At 41.9% G+C, this 20,962-nt stretch overlaps 1 protein-coding gene across 1 annotated transcript in view; it reads right to left on the minus strand.

Moving 5' to 3' along the window:
- Positions 1–20,962, minus strand: part of TRPA1 (transient receptor potential cation channel subfamily A member 1) — a 1,042,932-nt gene that overhangs the window by 836,643 nt on the left and 185,327 nt on the right. The window contains exons 5-6 of the mRNA XM_069220348.1: positions 20,744–20,919; positions 19,465–19,572 (exon numbers count right to left, since the gene is read on the minus strand). Coding sequence (XP_069076449.1) covers positions 19,465–19,572; positions 20,744–20,919 — 284 coding nt within the window. The remainder of the gene's footprint in view (positions 1–19,464; positions 19,573–20,743; positions 20,920–20,962) is intronic.

Raw genomic sequence — 20,962 nt, forward strand, 5'->3', positions numbered from 1 at the left:
ATTATCTAAGTGATTTGAATAATTCCTATGTTCCTCTCTTTTTAGATCTTAATGCATTAACGTACATGTCATTTGTGGTAACAACCTGTGTGGCCGGATCTCTCTTCCCTTCCATATTTGCAGTTGTGGAGTGCAGGTTACGTGATCTTCCCTCTGTGGTTTCACCACCCTCACGTTGTTTTTGTCTTATAGGTATGTTTTTATTACTCGTTCTATGTATTTTCTGTAGTTTTCATGTTTCCCTCTCTATTATGTTCTGTTTGTTTTCTTTAACTTCATCTCCTTTGCTTTTACTATTTTTTCCTCCTTTTCTTTTCTTATTTCTATTTTCTCATGTTCATAACTCTATTTTGCACTTTCTGTACACCAAATATTTTCTCTCTGTTCAAATTCCACATACTAATATGTGGTTTATATGCATTAATTTCATGGTCATTTTACATATTCTCTATATGAAATGAAAATTAGATTTCTTTCATGGAATGTTAAAGGTTTGGGATCCCCAATAAAGCGTCAAAGAGTTTTAACACATATTGTAAAATTGAAAGCTGATATTGCTCTATTGCAAAAGACACATATAACAGGTGATGAGGTGGTCAAACTTAAAAGACAATGGGTAGGTCATGTTTTTGCATCTCTGGGTACAGGGGAAAGAAATGGGGTTATTGTACTATGTCATAAAGCTTTGAACATTTCTGATTTTTCTCAAGATTCTGATGAGCAGGGTAGATGGATTATAGTTTCAATGACTATTAATAAAGTACCTTAAACTATATTTAATGTTTATGCTCCAACCCAACCTGATAAATCCTTTTGGAATGAAATATTAGCTAAGTTAATGTCTCTTTCAGATGAATATTTGATTTTTGGGGGCAATTGTAATATGGTTATGGACCCCTTTCTTGATCGCAAATCCAATTCTTGATTTGTTCCATCCACCATATGTTCACAGTTCACCTCCATGATTAAACAAAGAGCATTGATGGATGTTTGGAGATTGTGTAACTCCACATTACAGGAATTGTCCTTTTTTTCCCCAGTACATTCTTCCTAGTCGAGGATTATTTGTTTGTTTCACAACACCTTGTACAACACGTTTTGAGTTCGGAAATTGGTTCCATATTAATCTCAGATCATACTCCCGTGAGTATGGACCTTGATCTTGGGGAGATTTAATAATTTATTAGTTCTCGATACAGCTTTTACAGAAATTTGTTACACAGTTCTTTGTAGAAAATGATATCCCTCAGACTTCTGTTCAAATTATTTGGGATACATTCAAAGCGGCCTCTAGGGATTTTATTATCTCTTATGTTGCCAACAAAAGGAAAACTGCTAATAAAAAATTACTTAGTTTAATGATTGTGTCAAACAATTAGAAAACCTGTACTACTCTTTCAAATCTACAAGTTGTCTTACTGACTTACTTCAAGCTAAATTTACTTTCAATAAAAACTCAACTGATATTGTTAATTCTTATCTTCTTAAGTCCAGTGCTAAGTATTACGGAAGCAAAATAAATCAGGAAAACTTCTAGCAAATTATCTTAAAATCCAAAAAGATAGAACAAAGAAAGAGTCTATTTATAACTCTTCCAACCTTTTATTACATAAGAACGAAGAAAAGTTGGATAAATGTGTTCATTTCTTCACACAGTTGTATACTCCTGATTCTGTTCCCACACAGGATATTATTGATCAATACTTGTCTACCATTAATCCACCTGTACTTCCCTCTTCTGATTTTTCTGATATTGATAATGATATTTCTATTTATGACACTCTCAGTACACTAAATCTTATTAAAAAAGGTAAAGCCCCAGGCCCTGATGGTTTTACTATTCTATTTGCATTTTTCTAAATTATTAGTTCCAAGATTATTTAAGCTTTTTACCCATTTTGTTGAAACAAAATCCTCTGGAGGGTCTTTTCAGGCCGACTTAATAGTTCTTATACCAAAAGATAACAATGATCCAAAGTTTTGTAAGAATTATAGACCTCTATCTCTAGTAAATTTGGATTATAACATTTTTGCTAAAATTATTGCGATGTGCCTGGAATTGATTTTACCTAAGTTAATTGGTAAAGAGTAGCCTGGCTTTATTAAAGGACGCTTACTATCTGACAACACACGCCTATTTTTTTATATTTTAAGTAAGTCTGTGACGTATAAGGATTCTCTTTCTTCAATAGCTCTAGATGCTGAAAAACTAATCCAAATTTGCATGGTTTCCAATATGGGGAAAGACAGATAAAATGTTAGGCTTATGCTGATGACATTTTACTTTTTATATCAAATCCAAAATCTTCAATTCCTACTTTTCTATCCGAAGTACAGAATTTTGCTTCTATTTCAGGGTATAAGTTAATAAAAGACAAGTGTGAAATACTTCCACTAAATAAATTCTGCTATCCTGAAGATTTTAATTCCTCTAATTTTCATTGGAATAATGATAAAATTAAATATCTAGGTCTATGGTTTAAACCCTCTTTTAAAAATAAAATTTCTTGTAATTTTTTGCAATTATTTTCTGTCCTTGATTCTCTTATTTCTAAATGGAACTCTTTATTTTTATCCTGGTGGGGTAGATTAGATTCTCTCAAAATAATGTTACTCTCTGTAATCCTTTTTTATTTATCAAACATTCCAATTAATATCCTATGTTTTTATTTTAAGAAGCTGAACTCTATTGTAATAACATTTTTATGGAATAATTAGAAACCCTGAATGTCCCTCCAGAAGTTAATAAGACCTAAATGCAGCAGTTAACTTTCAGAATCTCAGCTCTTATCATATGGCTTTTTCTCTTAAGCAAGCTTCTTGTTTATTGAAGGATGATGATTCTGCTTTTTTACCCTTAAGGGTTGAAGTTAAAAAAGTATTTCATTGTTCCCTTTACATTTCCGGAGGTATTGACTCTGTCAAATAAACCAACCTCTATCTCCCTCCCTATTTTGAACTACTCCTGTAGAATTTTGCAGCCTGTTTTGGCTTCATACAAAGACGGTAAGGTGCAGTTCTTAAATTTGTCAATTTGGTACAATAAGCTCATTAAGTTGAATAATAGAGCCATCTATTGGAAATCGTGGCACTTGAAGGGGTTAAGATGGGTGCACCAAATATTTGAAAATGATTCCCCTCTTTCTTTTGTACAAGCTCAATTTATTTTTTCATTTCCATCTTCTTTTCATAAAAAATATGACACTCTAATACACGTTATAAATAGTTTATATCAATCTTTTCCAGTACAGTAAGCACCTTTGGCTTGTCCTCTTCCAATTAAATATTTGTTATTACAATCTGCATCAGCTTCTTGTCTTTATCAAAATGTCACAGCTCTTCCTGAAGATAGACCTAAATCAGCAATAGAAATTCAGTGGGAGAAGGATTTGGATATTTCACTTTCACCTTCTTTATGGAATAAGTGTGGATTAAAATACGGAAATCCTCTAGAGCAGCTAATGCACTTCAAACTTTATTGTTTATATATAATAGGTTATTAATTACACCTTCTTCTTTACATAAAATGAATTCTAACCTTTTGTCCTCTTGTTGCTCGTGTAATAAGCCAGTCTCAGGACTTAAACACCTGCTTTTTGAATGTCCATATACATTTCAATTTTGGGCTAAAGTATGGAGCCAAATTACTACTATTTTTAAAACTAAAACTCATTTGAGCTTTGCAAATATATTTCTAGGTAGCCTTGGAACTGATTGGTCTTGTATTCCCAAAAATTCTATTGTAATATTGGACTGATTGTTGGCTATTGCTTTTCAACAAATTATGAAAAATTGGTAGGATTTGTCTCAATTATCCTCTCAGGCTTGGTGTTATGGTGTATGTTATAATCATAGGCTGGATAGAGCCTATGTATCCCTTGCTAATAAAAGAGACATGTTATGGTCACCTATTACAAATTACCCAAACTCTTTGGTTTATTCTTTGTGTACTCATTTCCCTAGAAATGCGGAGATCTCTGAACCACCATACATTGTGTTTCTCTCCCTATCCAATTGTACTTACTGATATTTAGCTCTCTCTTATAATATTTTTAATATATGCATATATACTTATGTTTTAAAGTATTGATATATTTAAAGTGTTCTACTAATATGTGTTTCTCATGAAATTGAACTGCTATTGTATTATTTCATTCCTGTTATCAAATGTATTTATATTTTTTGTAAATTGCATGATTTTTCAATAAACTTTCTCTTTAAACTTAAAAAAAAGGTAGACCATAGTCTATTCTTAGTATAAGGTATTCTACTGGCTATACAAGTCACATTTGTGAGCACATATGACCTAACTTTAACCCACCTCAATTCTTCAGCTCTGTGTTTACTAGGTCTCAAGAGGTGGGTGTTAGCATTATTTAACGAAGATGTGATTTCAACGCTATCTTAAGTAAGTCACTAAATAGCTATCACCTTATGGCGGGCCACTTTGGCTGCAGGAACAAATATTTTACCAGCCTCAAGTCTACTGAATCCAATTGATTTATGGCGATACAAACAAGGCACAAATTAAGCTTTCACGTATTCTCAGTAAACAGAGAGGACACTTAAAAAAAGAAAGTCTTTAAAAAACTGGGCAGGTTAGCCTTTATTACTAAGTATACATGACATAGTGATCAAATATATATGATTTTCAAAAACACTATATAACTTTTGGAAGTTATATGAATTAAAAATGAGATTTCTGCCACATCAAAAATTATATTTCATAAGGGTACAACTTGAGAAACTTACTGTGCCCTAGCTTTGTGGCGACTATTCAGGTTTCCAACAGTTGGATGCCGGCTTAGATGTTGGGATTTTTTTAATGTGGATGTGGATTGTAATGGATGTAATATGTATAAATATGGCAAACATTAGATAAAAAGTTTCAAGCACAACATTGAAAAGTAATATGTAATTCAACATGTTATCATTTGCCATACCCAATTTGGAATATATCTAATTGGCTGTGATTGTAACCTGATTAATGTTGATAATATACTTCGTACTTTAAAATCTCGGATTCAGTAACATGCTAGGCCATTGCACCACTAAGGTCCTAAATATCCCACAACCCTTCATTACATAGAAGAACATAGGGGTAAATCAAGTGTTTGGTTCCATTGAATAGATAATATACCAGTGAGCAATAGAGGTGGTGGTAGGGAATTACTCTTAAAATAAACTGATTCCAAATGGATATGTCTTTTGAGATCGATAGAAAAAGGCAATAATACTGACCTATGAGTTTCATTATTTTCTTTTAATTTGGGCCTTCAGATTGTTTTTGTAGTTTGAGGAGTCAATTGTTTTTGTAACTTAAGGAGTCAATATCAATTTTAAAGTTGTTTCTTCACCACATGTTGATGGAGGCCCTTAAAGTTGTTTTTAATTGTTTTCTGAACAAATATAGTTGACGATGTGCACTCGATGGTTTAAAACTTGAGAGGGCTGTTGACTGAGCTTTTGGTCTCTGAAACTTTTTTGTTAGATTTTGAGTGATAAGACCAATGCGACCTTAACATTCAATAACATCAGTGTATTGTTTTTCTTGTGAATTCGAACATGGTGATCATATTGGTCTTGATATCGTTTAGATATATCTGCCCTGTTTTGATTTTATTTCAAATGTTTATATGAGCAAGGAACATTTTCTGATTTCAGTATTAATATATTACAGACATATATATTATTTCAAATACATATTTTAATGGAGAAAGTTAAGATCTGTGTCACTACTTGGTTCTAACTGTTACCATGGACTCCAGTGTGACTGTACTTCTTTGATAGTTAAATATGGCACCCAAGTGTATGATAAGATTGGTTCAACTGGCAGCCTTGCCAAGTACCACGCATCAGGGGTTAGACTAATGCATTTTAATGCAGCTGTCTGCATCATCACAATAAAATGCATTAGTCACACATACAAATATATTATTTCAAATACATATTTTAATGGGGAAAGTTAAGATCTGTGTCACTTCTTGGTTCTAAGTGTTACCATGGACTCCAGTGTGACTGTACTTCTTTGATAGTTAAATATGGCGCCCAAGTGTATGAAAAGATTGGTTCAACTGGCAGCCTTGCCAAGTACCATGCACCAGGGGTTAGACTAATGCATTTTAATGTAGCTGACTGCATCATCACAATAAAATGCATTAGTCACACATACAAAGCTCCCTGACATCTTTGGAGGTCATGAGGTGCTCTGAAAACCAACCTCTTGCACAGCTCTTAATGTGTGCACTGCTAAATTGTAAATCCATGAGGGGAGGTGCTTCCTCTGCCAGGCACTCACACACAAGTTAAATGACTAGAGGGGACACGACATTGTCTGTAACTTTCTGTCCTCGCGGACACAGTTTTGAACTGCTGCCTGAGACTGTAGCCTGTCACCACCCTCCCCAGCCCGACCAATGCCCCAACACATAGCTCACCCAGGCAGTGGTCAGGTGAGTCACGTACTGTATTAGGAAACAATAAACAACAATTGCTTGGTGTGAGACATGCTTTTACCATGATTTCTTTACTTTTAGGTGCTCAGGATACTTTGTGCTGAATGCTTAATGATGCACTCGCTCTCTTGGACTCTTTACTGTGTTTGTTTGGGGCACTCGTGTAATTTTAATTTTACACTGCTTTGGAGACATACAGATTTCTCTCTTTGGGAAACCTGTATTGCGTGGATTTTAATAGTATTGTTTGGTGTCAGTGGAAATGACCTGTGCCTTGCTGGTAAAGCTTTATTTTTAATCCATTCTCTTGTGGTTGTAACCGGACTGCAGATGCTTGCTCATTGAGGTCTTCTGTTGTTATTGGCCTCACATTCCACTCGTGGAAGTGCCCTAAGTTGATAATGACAACCCTTCAGTGCACAGGCTTTACCTGATGATGTGGTCGTCACAATTTTCCAACATGCACAATCTTCTAGTTGCACAAAACACTGGAAGATAGTTTCCTTCTCTCCTGCGTTCTTGTGTATTCCCTTTCACAGTTCACATTAAAAGGAGCAATTCTGTTCATGCTCTGTTCATGCTCTGTTCATGCTCTATGGGCATTAGAGTGTTTTGCAGAACTTCCAAGATATTTTAGAACTTTTCATTGATGGAAAGGTTGTAATTGCTCATATTTACCTTTTTCCATGCACTTCAGTGCTTGCCTTTAATCATGACAAGGGCTGTGATTATGAGTTTGGTGGACTGGAACATCCGTCCGCCAAACTCCCAGGAGGGTGGTTATCTCCCTGCAGGCCCCATTATGACTTTTTCCACTGGGTTTTTGACGGTCAACCCAGCAAGAAAGTGGCGTCAGCATTGTCCCCAGCTCGTATTAGAGCCGGTGGCAATGCTGCCGTCCACAGGGGGCACCAGCACCATTGCAATGCGCACTATCTGCACAGCATTACAAGGGTGCTGGGTCGGGGGGACCCCTGCACCTGTTCTCCGCCAGCCTTTTTATGCTGGTGAAACCACCAGAAAAAGGCTGGTAGAGAACCAGGTTGTAATCAGCAGGCAGAGCAGGGTGGTGCTGAGGTCAGCGCCGACCTGGCTGATTGCAACCTGCACCACTGCCAGCCCGTCAGGATCCGAAGATCCTGGCGGAGATGCTGGTAGGCTGGCGGGGCTGCTCGCCACCCTCGTAATATGGCAGTCAGACCGCCACAACTGCGGCGGTCCAATCAGACCCAAAGTGTCACTCTAAGTTCCGTGTCACTCATAAGTGCACTGAAACCATGGAAATGTCACATAAGTGTTCTGAAAACTTTGCGACTGTGCTTCTTAGAGTTTCTATTTTGGGTGTAATTTCTGATATTTATATGGTTCCCTCATCTTCACTGCTTGTTTTATACTCACGAGAAAGTGTAACTCAAAGTCCTTGAAATGTCACTCATAATTACACTGAAATCATACAAATGTCACACATAGCAGTCTGAAAGCTTAGCAACTATGGACTGGTGTGATTCAGCTGTCTGACTATTTATGTGCGGTTTACTTGGCAATTATATTGGGTAGGTTTCCCTCATTTGAGATTAGTTTGAGCGTGAGGTGCATCTTTTATATTAGATACACAGACTAATGGAGATGGATAAGATATGTGACGCTACTGAATACTAATGACATACTGACTTCACAGTGATAGTGATTTTGCCAGACTTAAAGATGGCATTCAGTTTCGTGACTCTCTCATTGGCTGGGATTCCACTCTTTGTTCACACATGTGTGGTGTATTTGGCACAATTAATAAATTGTATCTAAGTGGGTTTGGGAGGCATTTTCTTCATATAATGCTAGGTGTAATGTATGATATAGGACACGGATACAGGACAGTAACATAGCGAGTTATGAGTCAATTTATATCACTTATGAGCCTTAGTTGGACCATTTGTTTGAGGACTATATACCTGTTTTACTCTTTGCATGTTTACACATTTATAGTCTGAGTATGGGATTGTAGGTTGCTGACATGACGTTATTAATATACTACTGTTACATTTCCAGGCTCTACGTTTTGAGAGAGTAAAGGCATATATTAATGGAGACTGATAAGGTCTGTGAGGTCCCTGAAAGTTAATTGCTAGTACTGACCCCAAATTAACTATATGTTTGTGATAGTTAAGATAGCACCAATTTTCATGATTCTTTATTTGTTTGCTGGGATTCAGCTTTCTCATTACTCATCTGCAGTTCATTTGGCAAGTATATGTGTTACATTTCACTCTTTTAATATTATCTCAGATTGGAGAATGTATGCACAAAAGTAATCATCCAAAATGTAAAATATATCTATTAACGGTGGTTGATAAGGTCTCTGACACCAGTGAATGTGAACTTTTAGCTCTGACTTCAGACTAACTGTGGGTTTGTGATATTTTAAGATGAAGCTCAATTTGCAAACAGAATAAGCTCTAATAAGATGATTAGCTAGGTGGTGAACACCAGAGTCACCCTGAAAGGCTGACTTCCAGGGTATCTCAACACTCTCTATAACTGGACTCTTGATTATTATTAATTCAAGGAGAACACATCTTAGAATGGCATTGGGCACAAAAATTGAAAGCTGCTGCAAAAGGCATAAATACTATAGCTTAAAACAAAGAGTCTTGTGGTGCCCACACAAAACAAAAGACTTGGACAGTAGAAAAACAACTCTCCAGCAAACAAAACAACTCTTCAGCTACTAAATAGACACAGTCAACACAGAACAAGTGTGAAAAAAGTAATTCTGACTGAGTTGGTTGCACCCACAAAAAAGAAAAGGCACATGGTTCAGATTCTTCTGCAGCTGGCTTAAGCAACAGGCATACCTCACCTTCTCTCATTGTTGGGGGCCGGATGCCGGAATCCCTGGCTGCTAAATATACCTCCAATAGTCTGTTGGCCAGTGTCTTAGGGAAGGTCTAAGGTTCTGGGGGAAAGCTATTGCTACAGGGAGACTTCAGGCGAGGAAGTGCACAAACCACAGCCCTAATCTCCTTTAGTTCCAACTGAGCCACTACCTTTGCCCCCAGCTGGAGTAGTCCCAACTCACCCATGAAGACAGTATAATGCTGTGGGTCCAAACCTGGGTCTGCTGTATATACCCACTACAAATGCATCTGAAAGGCATGTAATATGTCTGCTCTGGATGTGACCCTTCAGCCCTCCGGACTCATTACGTGTGTCACAAGTGGCAGAGCTTGTTCCCTGCGTAGTATCCAGGATAATAGCTTCCCAGGTTTGTCGCCCTCCCTGTGTAATCACTGCCTGTATTGTGATAGTGTATATTTATACAGGTGGTCCCAAATTTCAGCCAGCTGCTACCAGAGGGCTAGTTCTCCAGCAGGTGTTTCAGCATCCGTTGATGGTGCCATTTGAACCAGTTCGGCTTCTGACTGTTAAAGCTTTGTCCTGAGTTGGCGCTGCACCATGCACATAAGTCCCATACATGTGCCCTGTAGCACCACTTTTAGGGCCTCCCACTCTGTGGATTTGTGATCAGTTGTGCCCCAGTTGATATCTATATAGTCAGTAAGTGCATGAGACAATGCCTTCAGACCCATATTATCATTCAGTACATCCACTGGCATTCTCCACAAGCTGTCACCACGGTAAGAGGCCCCCCAGGGCACCCGTCAGGACACTGCCCACCAAACTCTTAATAAGTCCCTCAGTCTTTAATAGTTCCACGGTCAGGCCCCGACTTGAGATGCCCCCCAATCTTTTCCAGCCTGTGTTCCCTCCCTCCCAATTATACCAACCAATGGCTAGTTCGGATAGTGTCTGATCACATACATACTAGCACTACTCACCAATCCGACACATCCTGAACAATCAGTATTCAGACAATCCCTCCCATTGAAGTTCAATTGTAATCCGATTGGTGAACCTCCGTCCCTACCTCCTGGGTGTCAATAGTGCCAGGTATCATATGCAGTGCAGTGTTCTGGGAGTCAGAGCCCTTGCCATCTGAGGACAGCAGAGTGGTAGAGCCCTCTCACCAGGCCTGTCCACAGTGATCAAATGCATTGCATCATTGTCCCCAATCATTACTCTTTGAGTCCCCAGGTGAGGTAAATTTGGATTGTCACCGGGCTGAATGGAGCGGGGGTGTTCTGAACGGGGAAGTGTCCCCCAGGGTTTCTAAAGACTGCCTAACAGCCGGGGTGCCACAACTATGTGCCTGGGCTCCACCCATTCTCATACTTCTGGCCTATCAAAAAAGTGTGCTTTATCCTTAAAGATAACTTTTAGCCGTACAGGTTACAGGAGCATGTACTGTAACTGAAGAGCCTGCAGCTTCTGTTTGATGGCAAGGTAGGATTTGCTCTGTTCCTGCACTAGTTTTGTTGTGTAATCCAGGTAAATGGCAAGTTTATTATTATAAGAGAGGGGGATCTCCTGCTCCTTGGCCACCCTTAGGATGCAGTCCCTGTCTCAATAGTTTATAATTTTGGAAATTATGGCCCTAGGAGGAACCCACAGCCTTGTGAAGGGGCAGGGCACTAGGGCTCTATGAACCCTCTCTGAAACAAAGAAGGCTAACAAGCCATGAGGTTTCAGGATATTGCGCACCCAGTCTTCCAGGAACTGTTCTGTGGATGAGCCCTCTGCTCTTTCTGGGAAACCCAAAACTTGTATGTCGCAACAGTACGAGCAGCCCTCAGCATCTTCTGTGAGGCCTCCCAGCTCTGCCGTTGTTGTCATCATGTGAGCCATTTGGTGTTTAAGGCTTGCAAATTCACCCTGTAGGGTCTCGGAGTTTGATTCAGCATTAGTGACTTTATTTTCTATCCTGTGCAGGTCTGCTCATAGAAGATTGACATAGATGGAAATTGTTTCAATCTGGCATTCTAGAGCAGTGTGGGACTCCTGTATGGCCACCAACAATTCCGCCCTGCTAAGTTCAGGGTCATCTGACACTGGGTATCCCCACTTTCAGGCACGCTGGTTTGTCACGTAATCCGCTGGATAGGTTGCTGCAGTATGTCTATTGTATAATAGTGTTGGAGCAGTGTGCTCGGGGATGTCTATTCTTGCCCATGCTGCTGGAAGTTGCCGTGTGCTGCTGATCAGGAGACTCATGCAACCCTCTCAATGGAAAATCCCATGTCCTGTTGGGCTAGGGCGCACCCCTCTGTGTCATCACCATGCCCAGAACTCTTCCTCCTATAGCTAGTCATTAATCGTGATGGAGAGCTGCAGATAGGAGCAAACCAGTGTATGTGCTGCTGGTCTCAGGTCGCTCAGGCCACCTCCCTCTGGAGATGGTACCCACTGCACAGTGGTGCTGAAGTCCAGTTGTTGGGAGCAGGATTTCCCTGCCCTGGCACTAGCCTACCAAGCTGCGGCAGTGGGCTCCCAATATGCCTCTGGACACCTCAGGCCACAATCAAAATGCCTGGGGTACCAGCCCTAAAACCCCTCAGCACGGGCTGCCCCTCAGCCACAGAGGGTCCCCTCATGGCCACATGCCACCAGGCCCCTATGCGGGCCCAATTCACAGCTGTTTCAAATCCAATCAGGGAGCACATGTTGCTGCATCAGTCAGCATAGGTCTCCAGCAGCATAGGGCCACACTTCTGATGTGACTGTATTATGTATGTCAGCTACCCCAGGACTCAGTATATATCTGGCCCCCAGAGGGTCTGGTAAAGAGGACGCGATGTCCTAAGGGGGCAGGTAGGTAAGCCCCCAGGGCCAGGGCTCCAGCAAGCAGGCCAGAGTTGCCCAGTAATGGTGTCAAACATGGTGTGAGAGCTAACAGTCACATTGTACATTCAAAAGGGCTTCTTCTCACCAGTACCGGCACTCACCCCAGCTAGAAACGTTGTAGTCGGGAATACTCTGCTGCTGCCTGGCACAACCTGTAGGCTTCTGGGAAGCCCAGCGCTCTCTTTATGCTACTCATCTGAGCTCCATCATCAGGGAGAACGGGGAGTGGAGCTTGCAGCTCTCAGTTTGGGACTCAGACCCTGCACACTCCTCAGACTCCAACAGCAGATATCTGGTGCAGGTGTCACCTCACACGTCAGTGCGATGTGTACTCATTCCATTCCAGGACTCAGGCTACAGCCCAGCACCCTCCACCGATCTGCTCCCCCACACTGTGTCCAAGCTTATTCAACAGCCCAGTGCTGCAGATGCCGTGCGGCTGAAGTGTCCCTGCCATCTTATGCTCTCCCCAACAGGCAGGAGGTAAGGGCTTCCCTTTGATCAAAGCAGGAGGGTGATGCCACACACACACTAGGTCCCTTAGGCCACTGCTGCAGTCACATTATTGCGGTCACGGCCAGAGGTGAGAAGCGGCATGTTGCCCACATCTCAGTGAGGTATTCATGTAGAGGTAGTGCAGGGGCCTCAGAGAGCCAGTGTTAGGCAGGATTACAGTGTATTGAGTAGGCTGTAACAGCTAGGCTGGCCAGTAGCTCATGTCTTGTCAGCCTTCTTTCCAGGCCACGACCCGATATCTCTATAAGTATGTATGGATAGATATGTGTAATATGGTACTATATTTCCATTCACACGTTTTGATAACATTTATAAGCCACAAGGCTGAATGCCTGGCCTTTTGCTTTAGTGAAAATGCTGTGAGTGAGAGAGCTGTTGATGGTGAATACAGATGAGAGAGTTTAGTGAGGGATGATGGTGAGACTCCATCATCATAAATTACAGCTTTGAGTGAGCTGAGGAAGTCACCAACTTGGTGTCAGAGGAGAATCTTATTTGGTATTGTGGAATTGGTATTGAAGAAATGGTAATGGCACTGCACTTGTATGTGGAGTGTAGCATAGGAGGGTCAGGTGATGAGTTGATGCAGTGCTTTGTTGTTTTGAAGACTGTTTAGCTTCTTTTAGTAGATTATATGATTGTGTTAGTAAAGTATTTGGCTTTGGTTACTTTGGTGAGTTTTCTCTGTGTTATATGGAGGAACTTCAGTAGCATGCAGTTATCAGGGGTTCTGCTTTTTTCCATTTTCTTTCTTTTCTGTGGGTCGAGCATTTGTTATCAGCTAATAGTAGGGTGCCGATTATTGTGGACCACACACTCATATTTCAGTTGGAGTATAGGTGTTCACATGGTCTTCCAGAAAAGTGTTGAAATCTTTTAGAAGGGTATTTGTATCAGACTTAGAGGTGGAAGAACAAGAGATAGTATTGAGCCACAGATTGTCTCTGGAGAAGTATTTGTAGGATCTGACAGTATTCTTTTCTCTTTTAAGTTGACCTTGATGTGTCAGTTGGATGCTCAGCAGTGGAGCTGTGGACAAAGATTTGTCTAGTCTAGGGATATAGGAGGCTTACGCTGGATCATTGGTGATTTTGGGAAGACAGAGTCTGGGATGTGGCCTTTGAAATGTTTTGATTCAGTGACAAGCTGTCTCATGTGGAGTGTGTAGATGAGGTTGAGGAGGGTGCCTCTTGTTTTTTTCATGCATGATTTGTCAAGGGATGAAGTTGCAGAGGATGGCAATGTGGATGTATTGGATAGATGTGGTGGTAAGGAGGCTTAAGAATTCATATATAAAGTCCTTGTTGTGTTTAGGAGGCCAGAAGATAAGGTTAAGCTGATGACCTAGTGCCTGAGAGTGGGAAGTAGCATGTGAGGTGCAGCATGGAGCTGAGTGTCGCTTGTTGCTTGATTATGGTACAGGACAAGGAGGATTTATGGATAAGTTCTTGTAATTAGCATTGTCTACATTCAACATGCTTTAGCATGAGGGAAGAAGAATACCTAGGATGTGCAAAGATGTCAGTGTGAGCCATGGTTCTGGGTTGGAGTGTGTTAAAGTTTTGATAGGTGATAAGGTTTGTAATTTCTGGAGCATGGAGCAGTGCAGTATGTGCATTGATGAGCATGAGATGGAGTGTGTGTCTGATAGTTAGAAGGTGTGTGGTGGTTAGTTGGAAGAATATGTGGTTGGGTCTACATGTTGTGAGGATGTTGTGTGAGTTATGTGTTTGGTGCCTAGTCTGGGTGTGATTGTTAGGATTTTGAGAGTGCTGCGCTAAGCGAGGCACATGATGAACTCTTGCAGGTTGCAGTGGACAGAGATTTTAGCCAAAGGCCCTTTCTGGCTTGAACAGGCCTTAAAAGGAGATATCTTGTTCTGTGTCTACCCTTTTCTGGCTGCTAGGGCCTGGTGATAGGATGTGAGTGGACTGAGAAAGTGGGAATGTAGGAAGTAATGTCACCTCCTGTAGAAATGAATGCCAGGGAATGAAGTATGTATGTATGTATATGGTATTTCTATCCTGTAAAGCTAGCCAGTAGGCAGTGGAGCACTCCACATGGTCAAAGGGAAGCTTAAAGTCAGCAAGTAACAGGAAATAAAGCTGAGTTATGGATAGGTAATGCATGGTGATGTTATTTTCTTTAAAGAGGTTTAATCTTCAACTTTTTCCTAAATTGGAGCAGCTTTGGGGCAGTCCTGATGGCTACAGGAATGTTGCTTCATATTCCGGGGGCATAGATGGAAAATACCTGTTAACTTGGGCTTTATTTTTACACATTTTAGTTGGCAGTCTGATGGTGTCCTGGCTATGTAGTGCAGAGAACCACCAGAGATGGTGTGCTTGTCTAGCTTTCTTTTCAGTATAATTTTGAAGGAAAACCAGGGCTGTTATTTCATTACAGATGGATGGTGTGAACTGCAGTGATGTCACTCCCTATGGAAATGGATGCTGGGGAATTAAATCTGCTTCTCTGGTTTTTGCTTTCAAAGACGGTTTTGCAGCAAGCCAGTGATGTCACTTCCTGCAGAGATGTATGCTGGCAAATGCAGGGACATGTTGATATGTCACTTGTAGTAAAAATGGATGCTAGAGAAGGAAGGCAATCTGTTCCTAGAAAACAGAGGAGCTGTTCTCTCATTTCCATAGTGGGGGGGCCTTAGAATCAGAGGCTTGTTTTTGGTGCCAAACCTCATAGTGGAGAATTATGAAAGAGGGAGCTCTGTGATAAGGCATTTCACTTCAAGGGACTTTCACTAGCTTTCACTAGCTTCAGCATTCTATCTTGTCCTGCTGAATGATTTTGAGAACGACCTTCCTGGTCAGCGTCTGCTCAAACCCTCCTCTGTGCAGATCCACTTGTTTGCTGCTGCTGCCGCTGCTGCGAGCGAACTGAGGGCCTGTCTGACTCTCAGTTTGAGAACCACCTCCACCCGCAGGCTCCTGCCTGCGCCTCATCCCTGGTGGCCTAGTAATGATCTGAGATTAAGTATCTACTGCCTCTTTTGTTTTTGCTATTCTTTGTCATATTTATTTATTTTTTTCTTTCTTTTCATTCTTGTCTCTTTCTCTCTTCTTTCAGCCTTTTACTCTCCCTGCGCTGTTCCCTGCCGCTGCTGCCCCTGCGGCCCCACCCCTTCTCTACCGCAAAGCGCTTTCCCACCCTCCCGCCTACCAACAGACTCGACCCTCGCCTTCCTTACCTTCTTAATGGCAGCACCTGCACAGTAAGAGGGCTACTCCTTTGACCTCCTGGTTAGTGTCTGCTCACCCTCCTCTTTGCAGCTTCACCTGTTTGCTGCTGCTGCTGCTTCTGCTGTGAGCAAACTGAGGGCCTGCTGACTTTCAGTTCGAGGCCCATCTCCTCTCACAGGCTCCCGTCTGCTCCTCATCCCTGGCAGCCTATTGGCCATCTGAGTGTAAGTATCTGCTGTCTCTTTTATTTTTGCAATTATTTTCTGTCATCATTATTTATTTTTTCCTCTGTTTTCATTCTTGTCTCTTTCTCTCTCCTTTCAGCCTTTTACTCTCCCCACGCTCTGTCACCATCCCCAGGGACCACAAACTGTTTTTCAAAGACCGGCTGTCTCGCCCAGGTGGGGTCCTGGACATTGTACACAAATCCACCCTCCGCTTGACAACCAATGCAGAAGAACAATCCCCACTGATGGAGCACCTCCATTTCCAGATTCATGCAACACCCAAGTCTACCATCATCGGCACCCTCACAGACCACCCTGCCCACGCCCAGCCTTCAGCAACTCCATCATCGACATCATCGCTCCTCATGACCTTGCCTCCTTAAACTACTTCTTCCTTGGCGATGTCAACTACCACATTGACAGTTGTATCAACACCAACACAGGTTCCCTGCTCGATAACCTTGCCACAATAGGACTAAAGCAACTGGTCACCTTGCCAACACATATCACTGGACATACACACAATGCTATCTTTTCCACCAGCAATAACATCATCATCGAAAACACCTCCACGCTTCACTGGTCTGACCATCATTTAATCCATTTAACCATCACCTCACCGACCATCGACCTCCACACACTTCAGGCCCAGGCCCCAACCAGAAAATGGAACCAGATCACTAAGGGACAGCTCACCAACACCCACAGCAAGTCTCCCCGTCCCTCACTGCAGACACTAACATCTCAGCACGGAACTTCCACAAATGGATCTCCGAATGTGCCAACACCCTAGCACCACTCCACAACACCTCAGGCAAACACCACCTCACGAAAGCCAGCTGGTTCTCCCCCACACTCCAAGCTCACCTGCAGATGGCTAGAAAAAAAATGAAGAAACAAGTCCTCCGAAAACTTTGAGGCCTTCAGAGCTGCCACATAATCCCACCACCACCTCATCAGAGTCAGCAGGAAAGTTGCCCTGCAGGACTCTATCTTCACCACCATTCACAACAAAAAGGAGCTCTTCGCCATGGTGAAGGAGTTTGTCAAACTTCAATCAGAAACAGCAAACATCCCTCCATCTCAAGACCTCTGCGACAGACCAGCTCCCTTCTTCCACCAGAAAATCAAAGACATATATGACAGCTGCAGACCCCAAGACCCTCTGAGCCCCCCTATTACCTGCAGTTCTGACACCCCAAACCATCACAAATCCTGCACAGCTGGACCACCTTCACCACGGATGCGACCCACAGCATCCACTCCGGAGCCTCTCCGTACTCCTGTCCTCACCACATTTTCAACACAGCGAACACCTCCATCGCACCCAGGCTCCGCCACACCCTCAATTGCTCCACAGATACAGCCACCTTCCCAGAGGGCTAAAAGTACACCGAGATCTGCCTGCTCCTGATAAAGCCCACAGCTCACCCTCTGGACCTCAAGAATTACCGCCCCATCTCTCTGCTGCCTTTCCCAGCCAAGGTCATTGAAAAGGCACTCAGTTCTGCAAGCACATCGAAGACAGCAACATCATGGACATCTCCTAATCAGGATTCAGGTGCAACCACTGCATGGAGACCTCCCTCCTTGCCGCTACAGTTGACATGCACTCACTCCTTCACCACGGCCACAAAGCAGCCCTCATCTTAATGGACCTATCGGCCGCCTTTAACACAGTTTCACATCTCACCCTCTGCTCCAGAATCCATGCAGCCAGGGTTTGCAGAAAGGCCTACAATGGATACGGTCCTTCTTGTTTGGCAGAACCCAGAGAGTCAGACTCCCGCCTTACCTGTCAGAGCCTCTGGAGATCAGCTGCAGAGTTTCAAAGGGCTCCTCCCTGAGCACCACACTTTTCAACATCTACATGACCCTGCTACATCCATCGTCAGCAACCGCAGGCTGAACATCATCTCCTATGCCGACGACAGCCAGCTGATCATCTCTCTGACTGAAAACCCCACAAGTACAAAGAAGAATTTCCACAATGGGATGGAAGCCATCATCGCCTGGGTGAAGGAGAGCTACCTCAAGCTAAACTTTGATAAGACTGAGATCCTCATCCTGGGACCCTCCACATCAGCCTGGAACAACTCCTGGTGGCCATCCACCCTCAGCACCCCCCACCCCTAGAGACCACGCACGCAGTCACGGCTTCATCCGGGACTCATCACTTACCATGACCCCACAAGTCAATTCAGTCGCATCCTCCCGTTTTCACACTCTCCAACTGCTCTGTAAGATCTACAAATGGATCCCAAAGGACTAATGCAGAACTGTGACCCATGTCCTGGTTACCAGCAGACTCGACTATGGCAATGCCCTCTACACCAGAACCACCCAGAAGAACCTGAAGAAACTACAGCACATCCAAAACTTCTCCATCAGATGCATCCTGGACTTTCCTGCCCCCAACACATCTCTAATCACCTAAGAGTCCTCCAATGGCTTCCCATCGAGAAAAGGATTAACTTCAAACTCCTTGTACATGCATACAAGGCCCTCCACAACCTAGGGCCCACCTACCTCAACCACTGCATCATCTTCTACTCCCCGTCCAGACCTCTCTGCTCCATTCAACAAACACTAGCCAGCATACCCTACATATGGAAGACCTCGGCTGATGGAAGATCCTTCGCCCTCCAAGTGGCAAAGAGGTAGAACACCCTGTCCCTGCACCTCAGACAATCACCATCACTGCATCAGTTCAGGAAGGACCTTAAGACCTAGCTCTTCAACTGAAGCTCAGAGGACAACCCCCCTCAGCGCCTTGAGACCCTTACGGGTGAGTAGCTGCACTTTATAAACATTGATTTGATTTGATTTGATTTGATTTGAAAAGTAACAATTTTTCATGGTGAAAACTTGCTATGCTTATAGGAATCAGTTATATCACGGCTGGCCTGAAATCGCACCTGGGTCCCACTCTACTGTGAAGATTGAATCAGATTGAAACTTTGTCAGTTTACTTCTGGTGCTTTGTTCCTTAAAATATTACCATGAAATTGTATTGCTGGTTCCCATAATCCATTCTAAAACTGTTTTGTGTCTTTTTAGCAAAGTATTTTATTTCCTTTATTTTTCTTAATATGTCTGAGAATTTCATGGTATTTGTAACGTTGACTTGTTGTTTTTTGCTGCTTGGATTCAAAACCCATTACTCTGGAGAACTGCTTTCTAGCTGTACCACATCTAACTGAAGTTAACTGTGTTTATTACTTTTAAGTATGTGAATAACTCACATAGGTGACTCGTTATTTTGCTTGAAAATTCATTTCAATATGCATGAGACACTTTAGAGAAATTAGATCTATGCTTAAATATACAAACCAGAATTTCTAAGGCTTCGGGGTTATTGATTGCACATGCTTGAATAACTGGCGTATTCCCAAGCTCTCCTCTCAGGTTAATATCAGTAGAGATGTGATTAACAAGCACCTAAGAAGCAAAATAGGAAAACATAATACATCAGCACAAATTATCTACATTAATAACAGCATATTCATAAATAAAATAAAAAAACAAATACTCTAAACAGTCATTTAAAGGAGAGATCAGTTATAAACCATGCAAAGAAAAGGAGATAGCGAAAAACACAATTAGGAATAACCAAGTATCCAATGTGATAGGCTCATTTGCAAGAGCAATACCTTCAATATAAACTGTGGGCCTGACTCACAAAGGTAAACTTACACTTTTGGGGTAAGTTTACTATTTTTTATCATTCACAAAGATAAGTTATGTAGTATATTTATGAATTGATAGTCTCTGCACTTGGGTAGTCTGCGGAATCAGGGCGGTGAGTGCAGATTTCACCTCTATTGCTGAAGCTCCACCCCCAATGTGGAGATGCAGCAGTCTTAAATATTATACTCTTAAATTATCTTTGTGAATAGTAAAAAAATAATAGTAAACTTACACCAAAAATGTTAGTTTACCTTTGTGACTCAGGCACTGTATGTGCTGTATTTGGTTTGTAAACACAGTGATAAGAAAGGAAACATGTAGGCACTGATTGTGAGGCACGAAAAAATAAATTAGTATGTTAAATTAAACCTAAAAGGAATATTTAGAATGCCAGTTGGAATATGTAATAAGGAAAAAATATCTTAGCAGTCAGCAGTACAAAGGGCGCAATAAGTAGCTTAACAGGAAACGATGGGCCCCACTTGCAGAATGTAATGAGGAGTCACGGACTTTCTCATATCTCACATATATTCATTGCCTTGGGCTGAATGAGGGCCCCCTGAATGATTGGGGTCTCCTGGGAGTGTTTCCACCCCCCACACCACAAGGGTTGCAGGACATGTGTAACTCCCTGGGTGCAAGAAAATAGAAGAAGCAGACTATGGCAGAAAAAGAAACCACTGAGGAAGTGCCTAGTTAGTGTAATCTGAAATTTTAACATCAGATCTTGTCAAACTTTGAATTCAGTTTGCATTTGTATCCACAATGACATCAACCAATATGTACATCCAACACATGGCTTCTAAGCGTGCCATCAGAACCAGATATTTAATTACTCTCATTTATATGATTATTGGCGTATATGTTTAGTGCCATGCTGATAAATACAATGATTGGATATTCATATACCATGACAACTCACCTCCACCAATTTGTTGCGAAAAAACTGTATGGAGTTGTGTAGAGGTGACATCAGATAGCAATTCAAAATGTTTGGATTGGCTCCTCTGCATAGGAGAAACCTAACACTCTCTACCTGGTCACTCTCCACTGCCCAGTGCATGGGTGTGTTCCCTTTGCAGTCAATAACATTGAGCACTATATTAAAAAACAGAAATCTAAGTTAGAACAGCATCCCTAT

The sequence above is a fragment of the Pleurodeles waltl genome, chromosome 2_2 (genome assembly GCF_031143425.1).
Source record: "Pleurodeles waltl isolate 20211129_DDA chromosome 2_2, aPleWal1.hap1.20221129, whole genome shotgun sequence".
NCBI lineage: Eukaryota > Metazoa > Chordata > Amphibia > Caudata > Salamandridae > Pleurodeles > Pleurodeles waltl.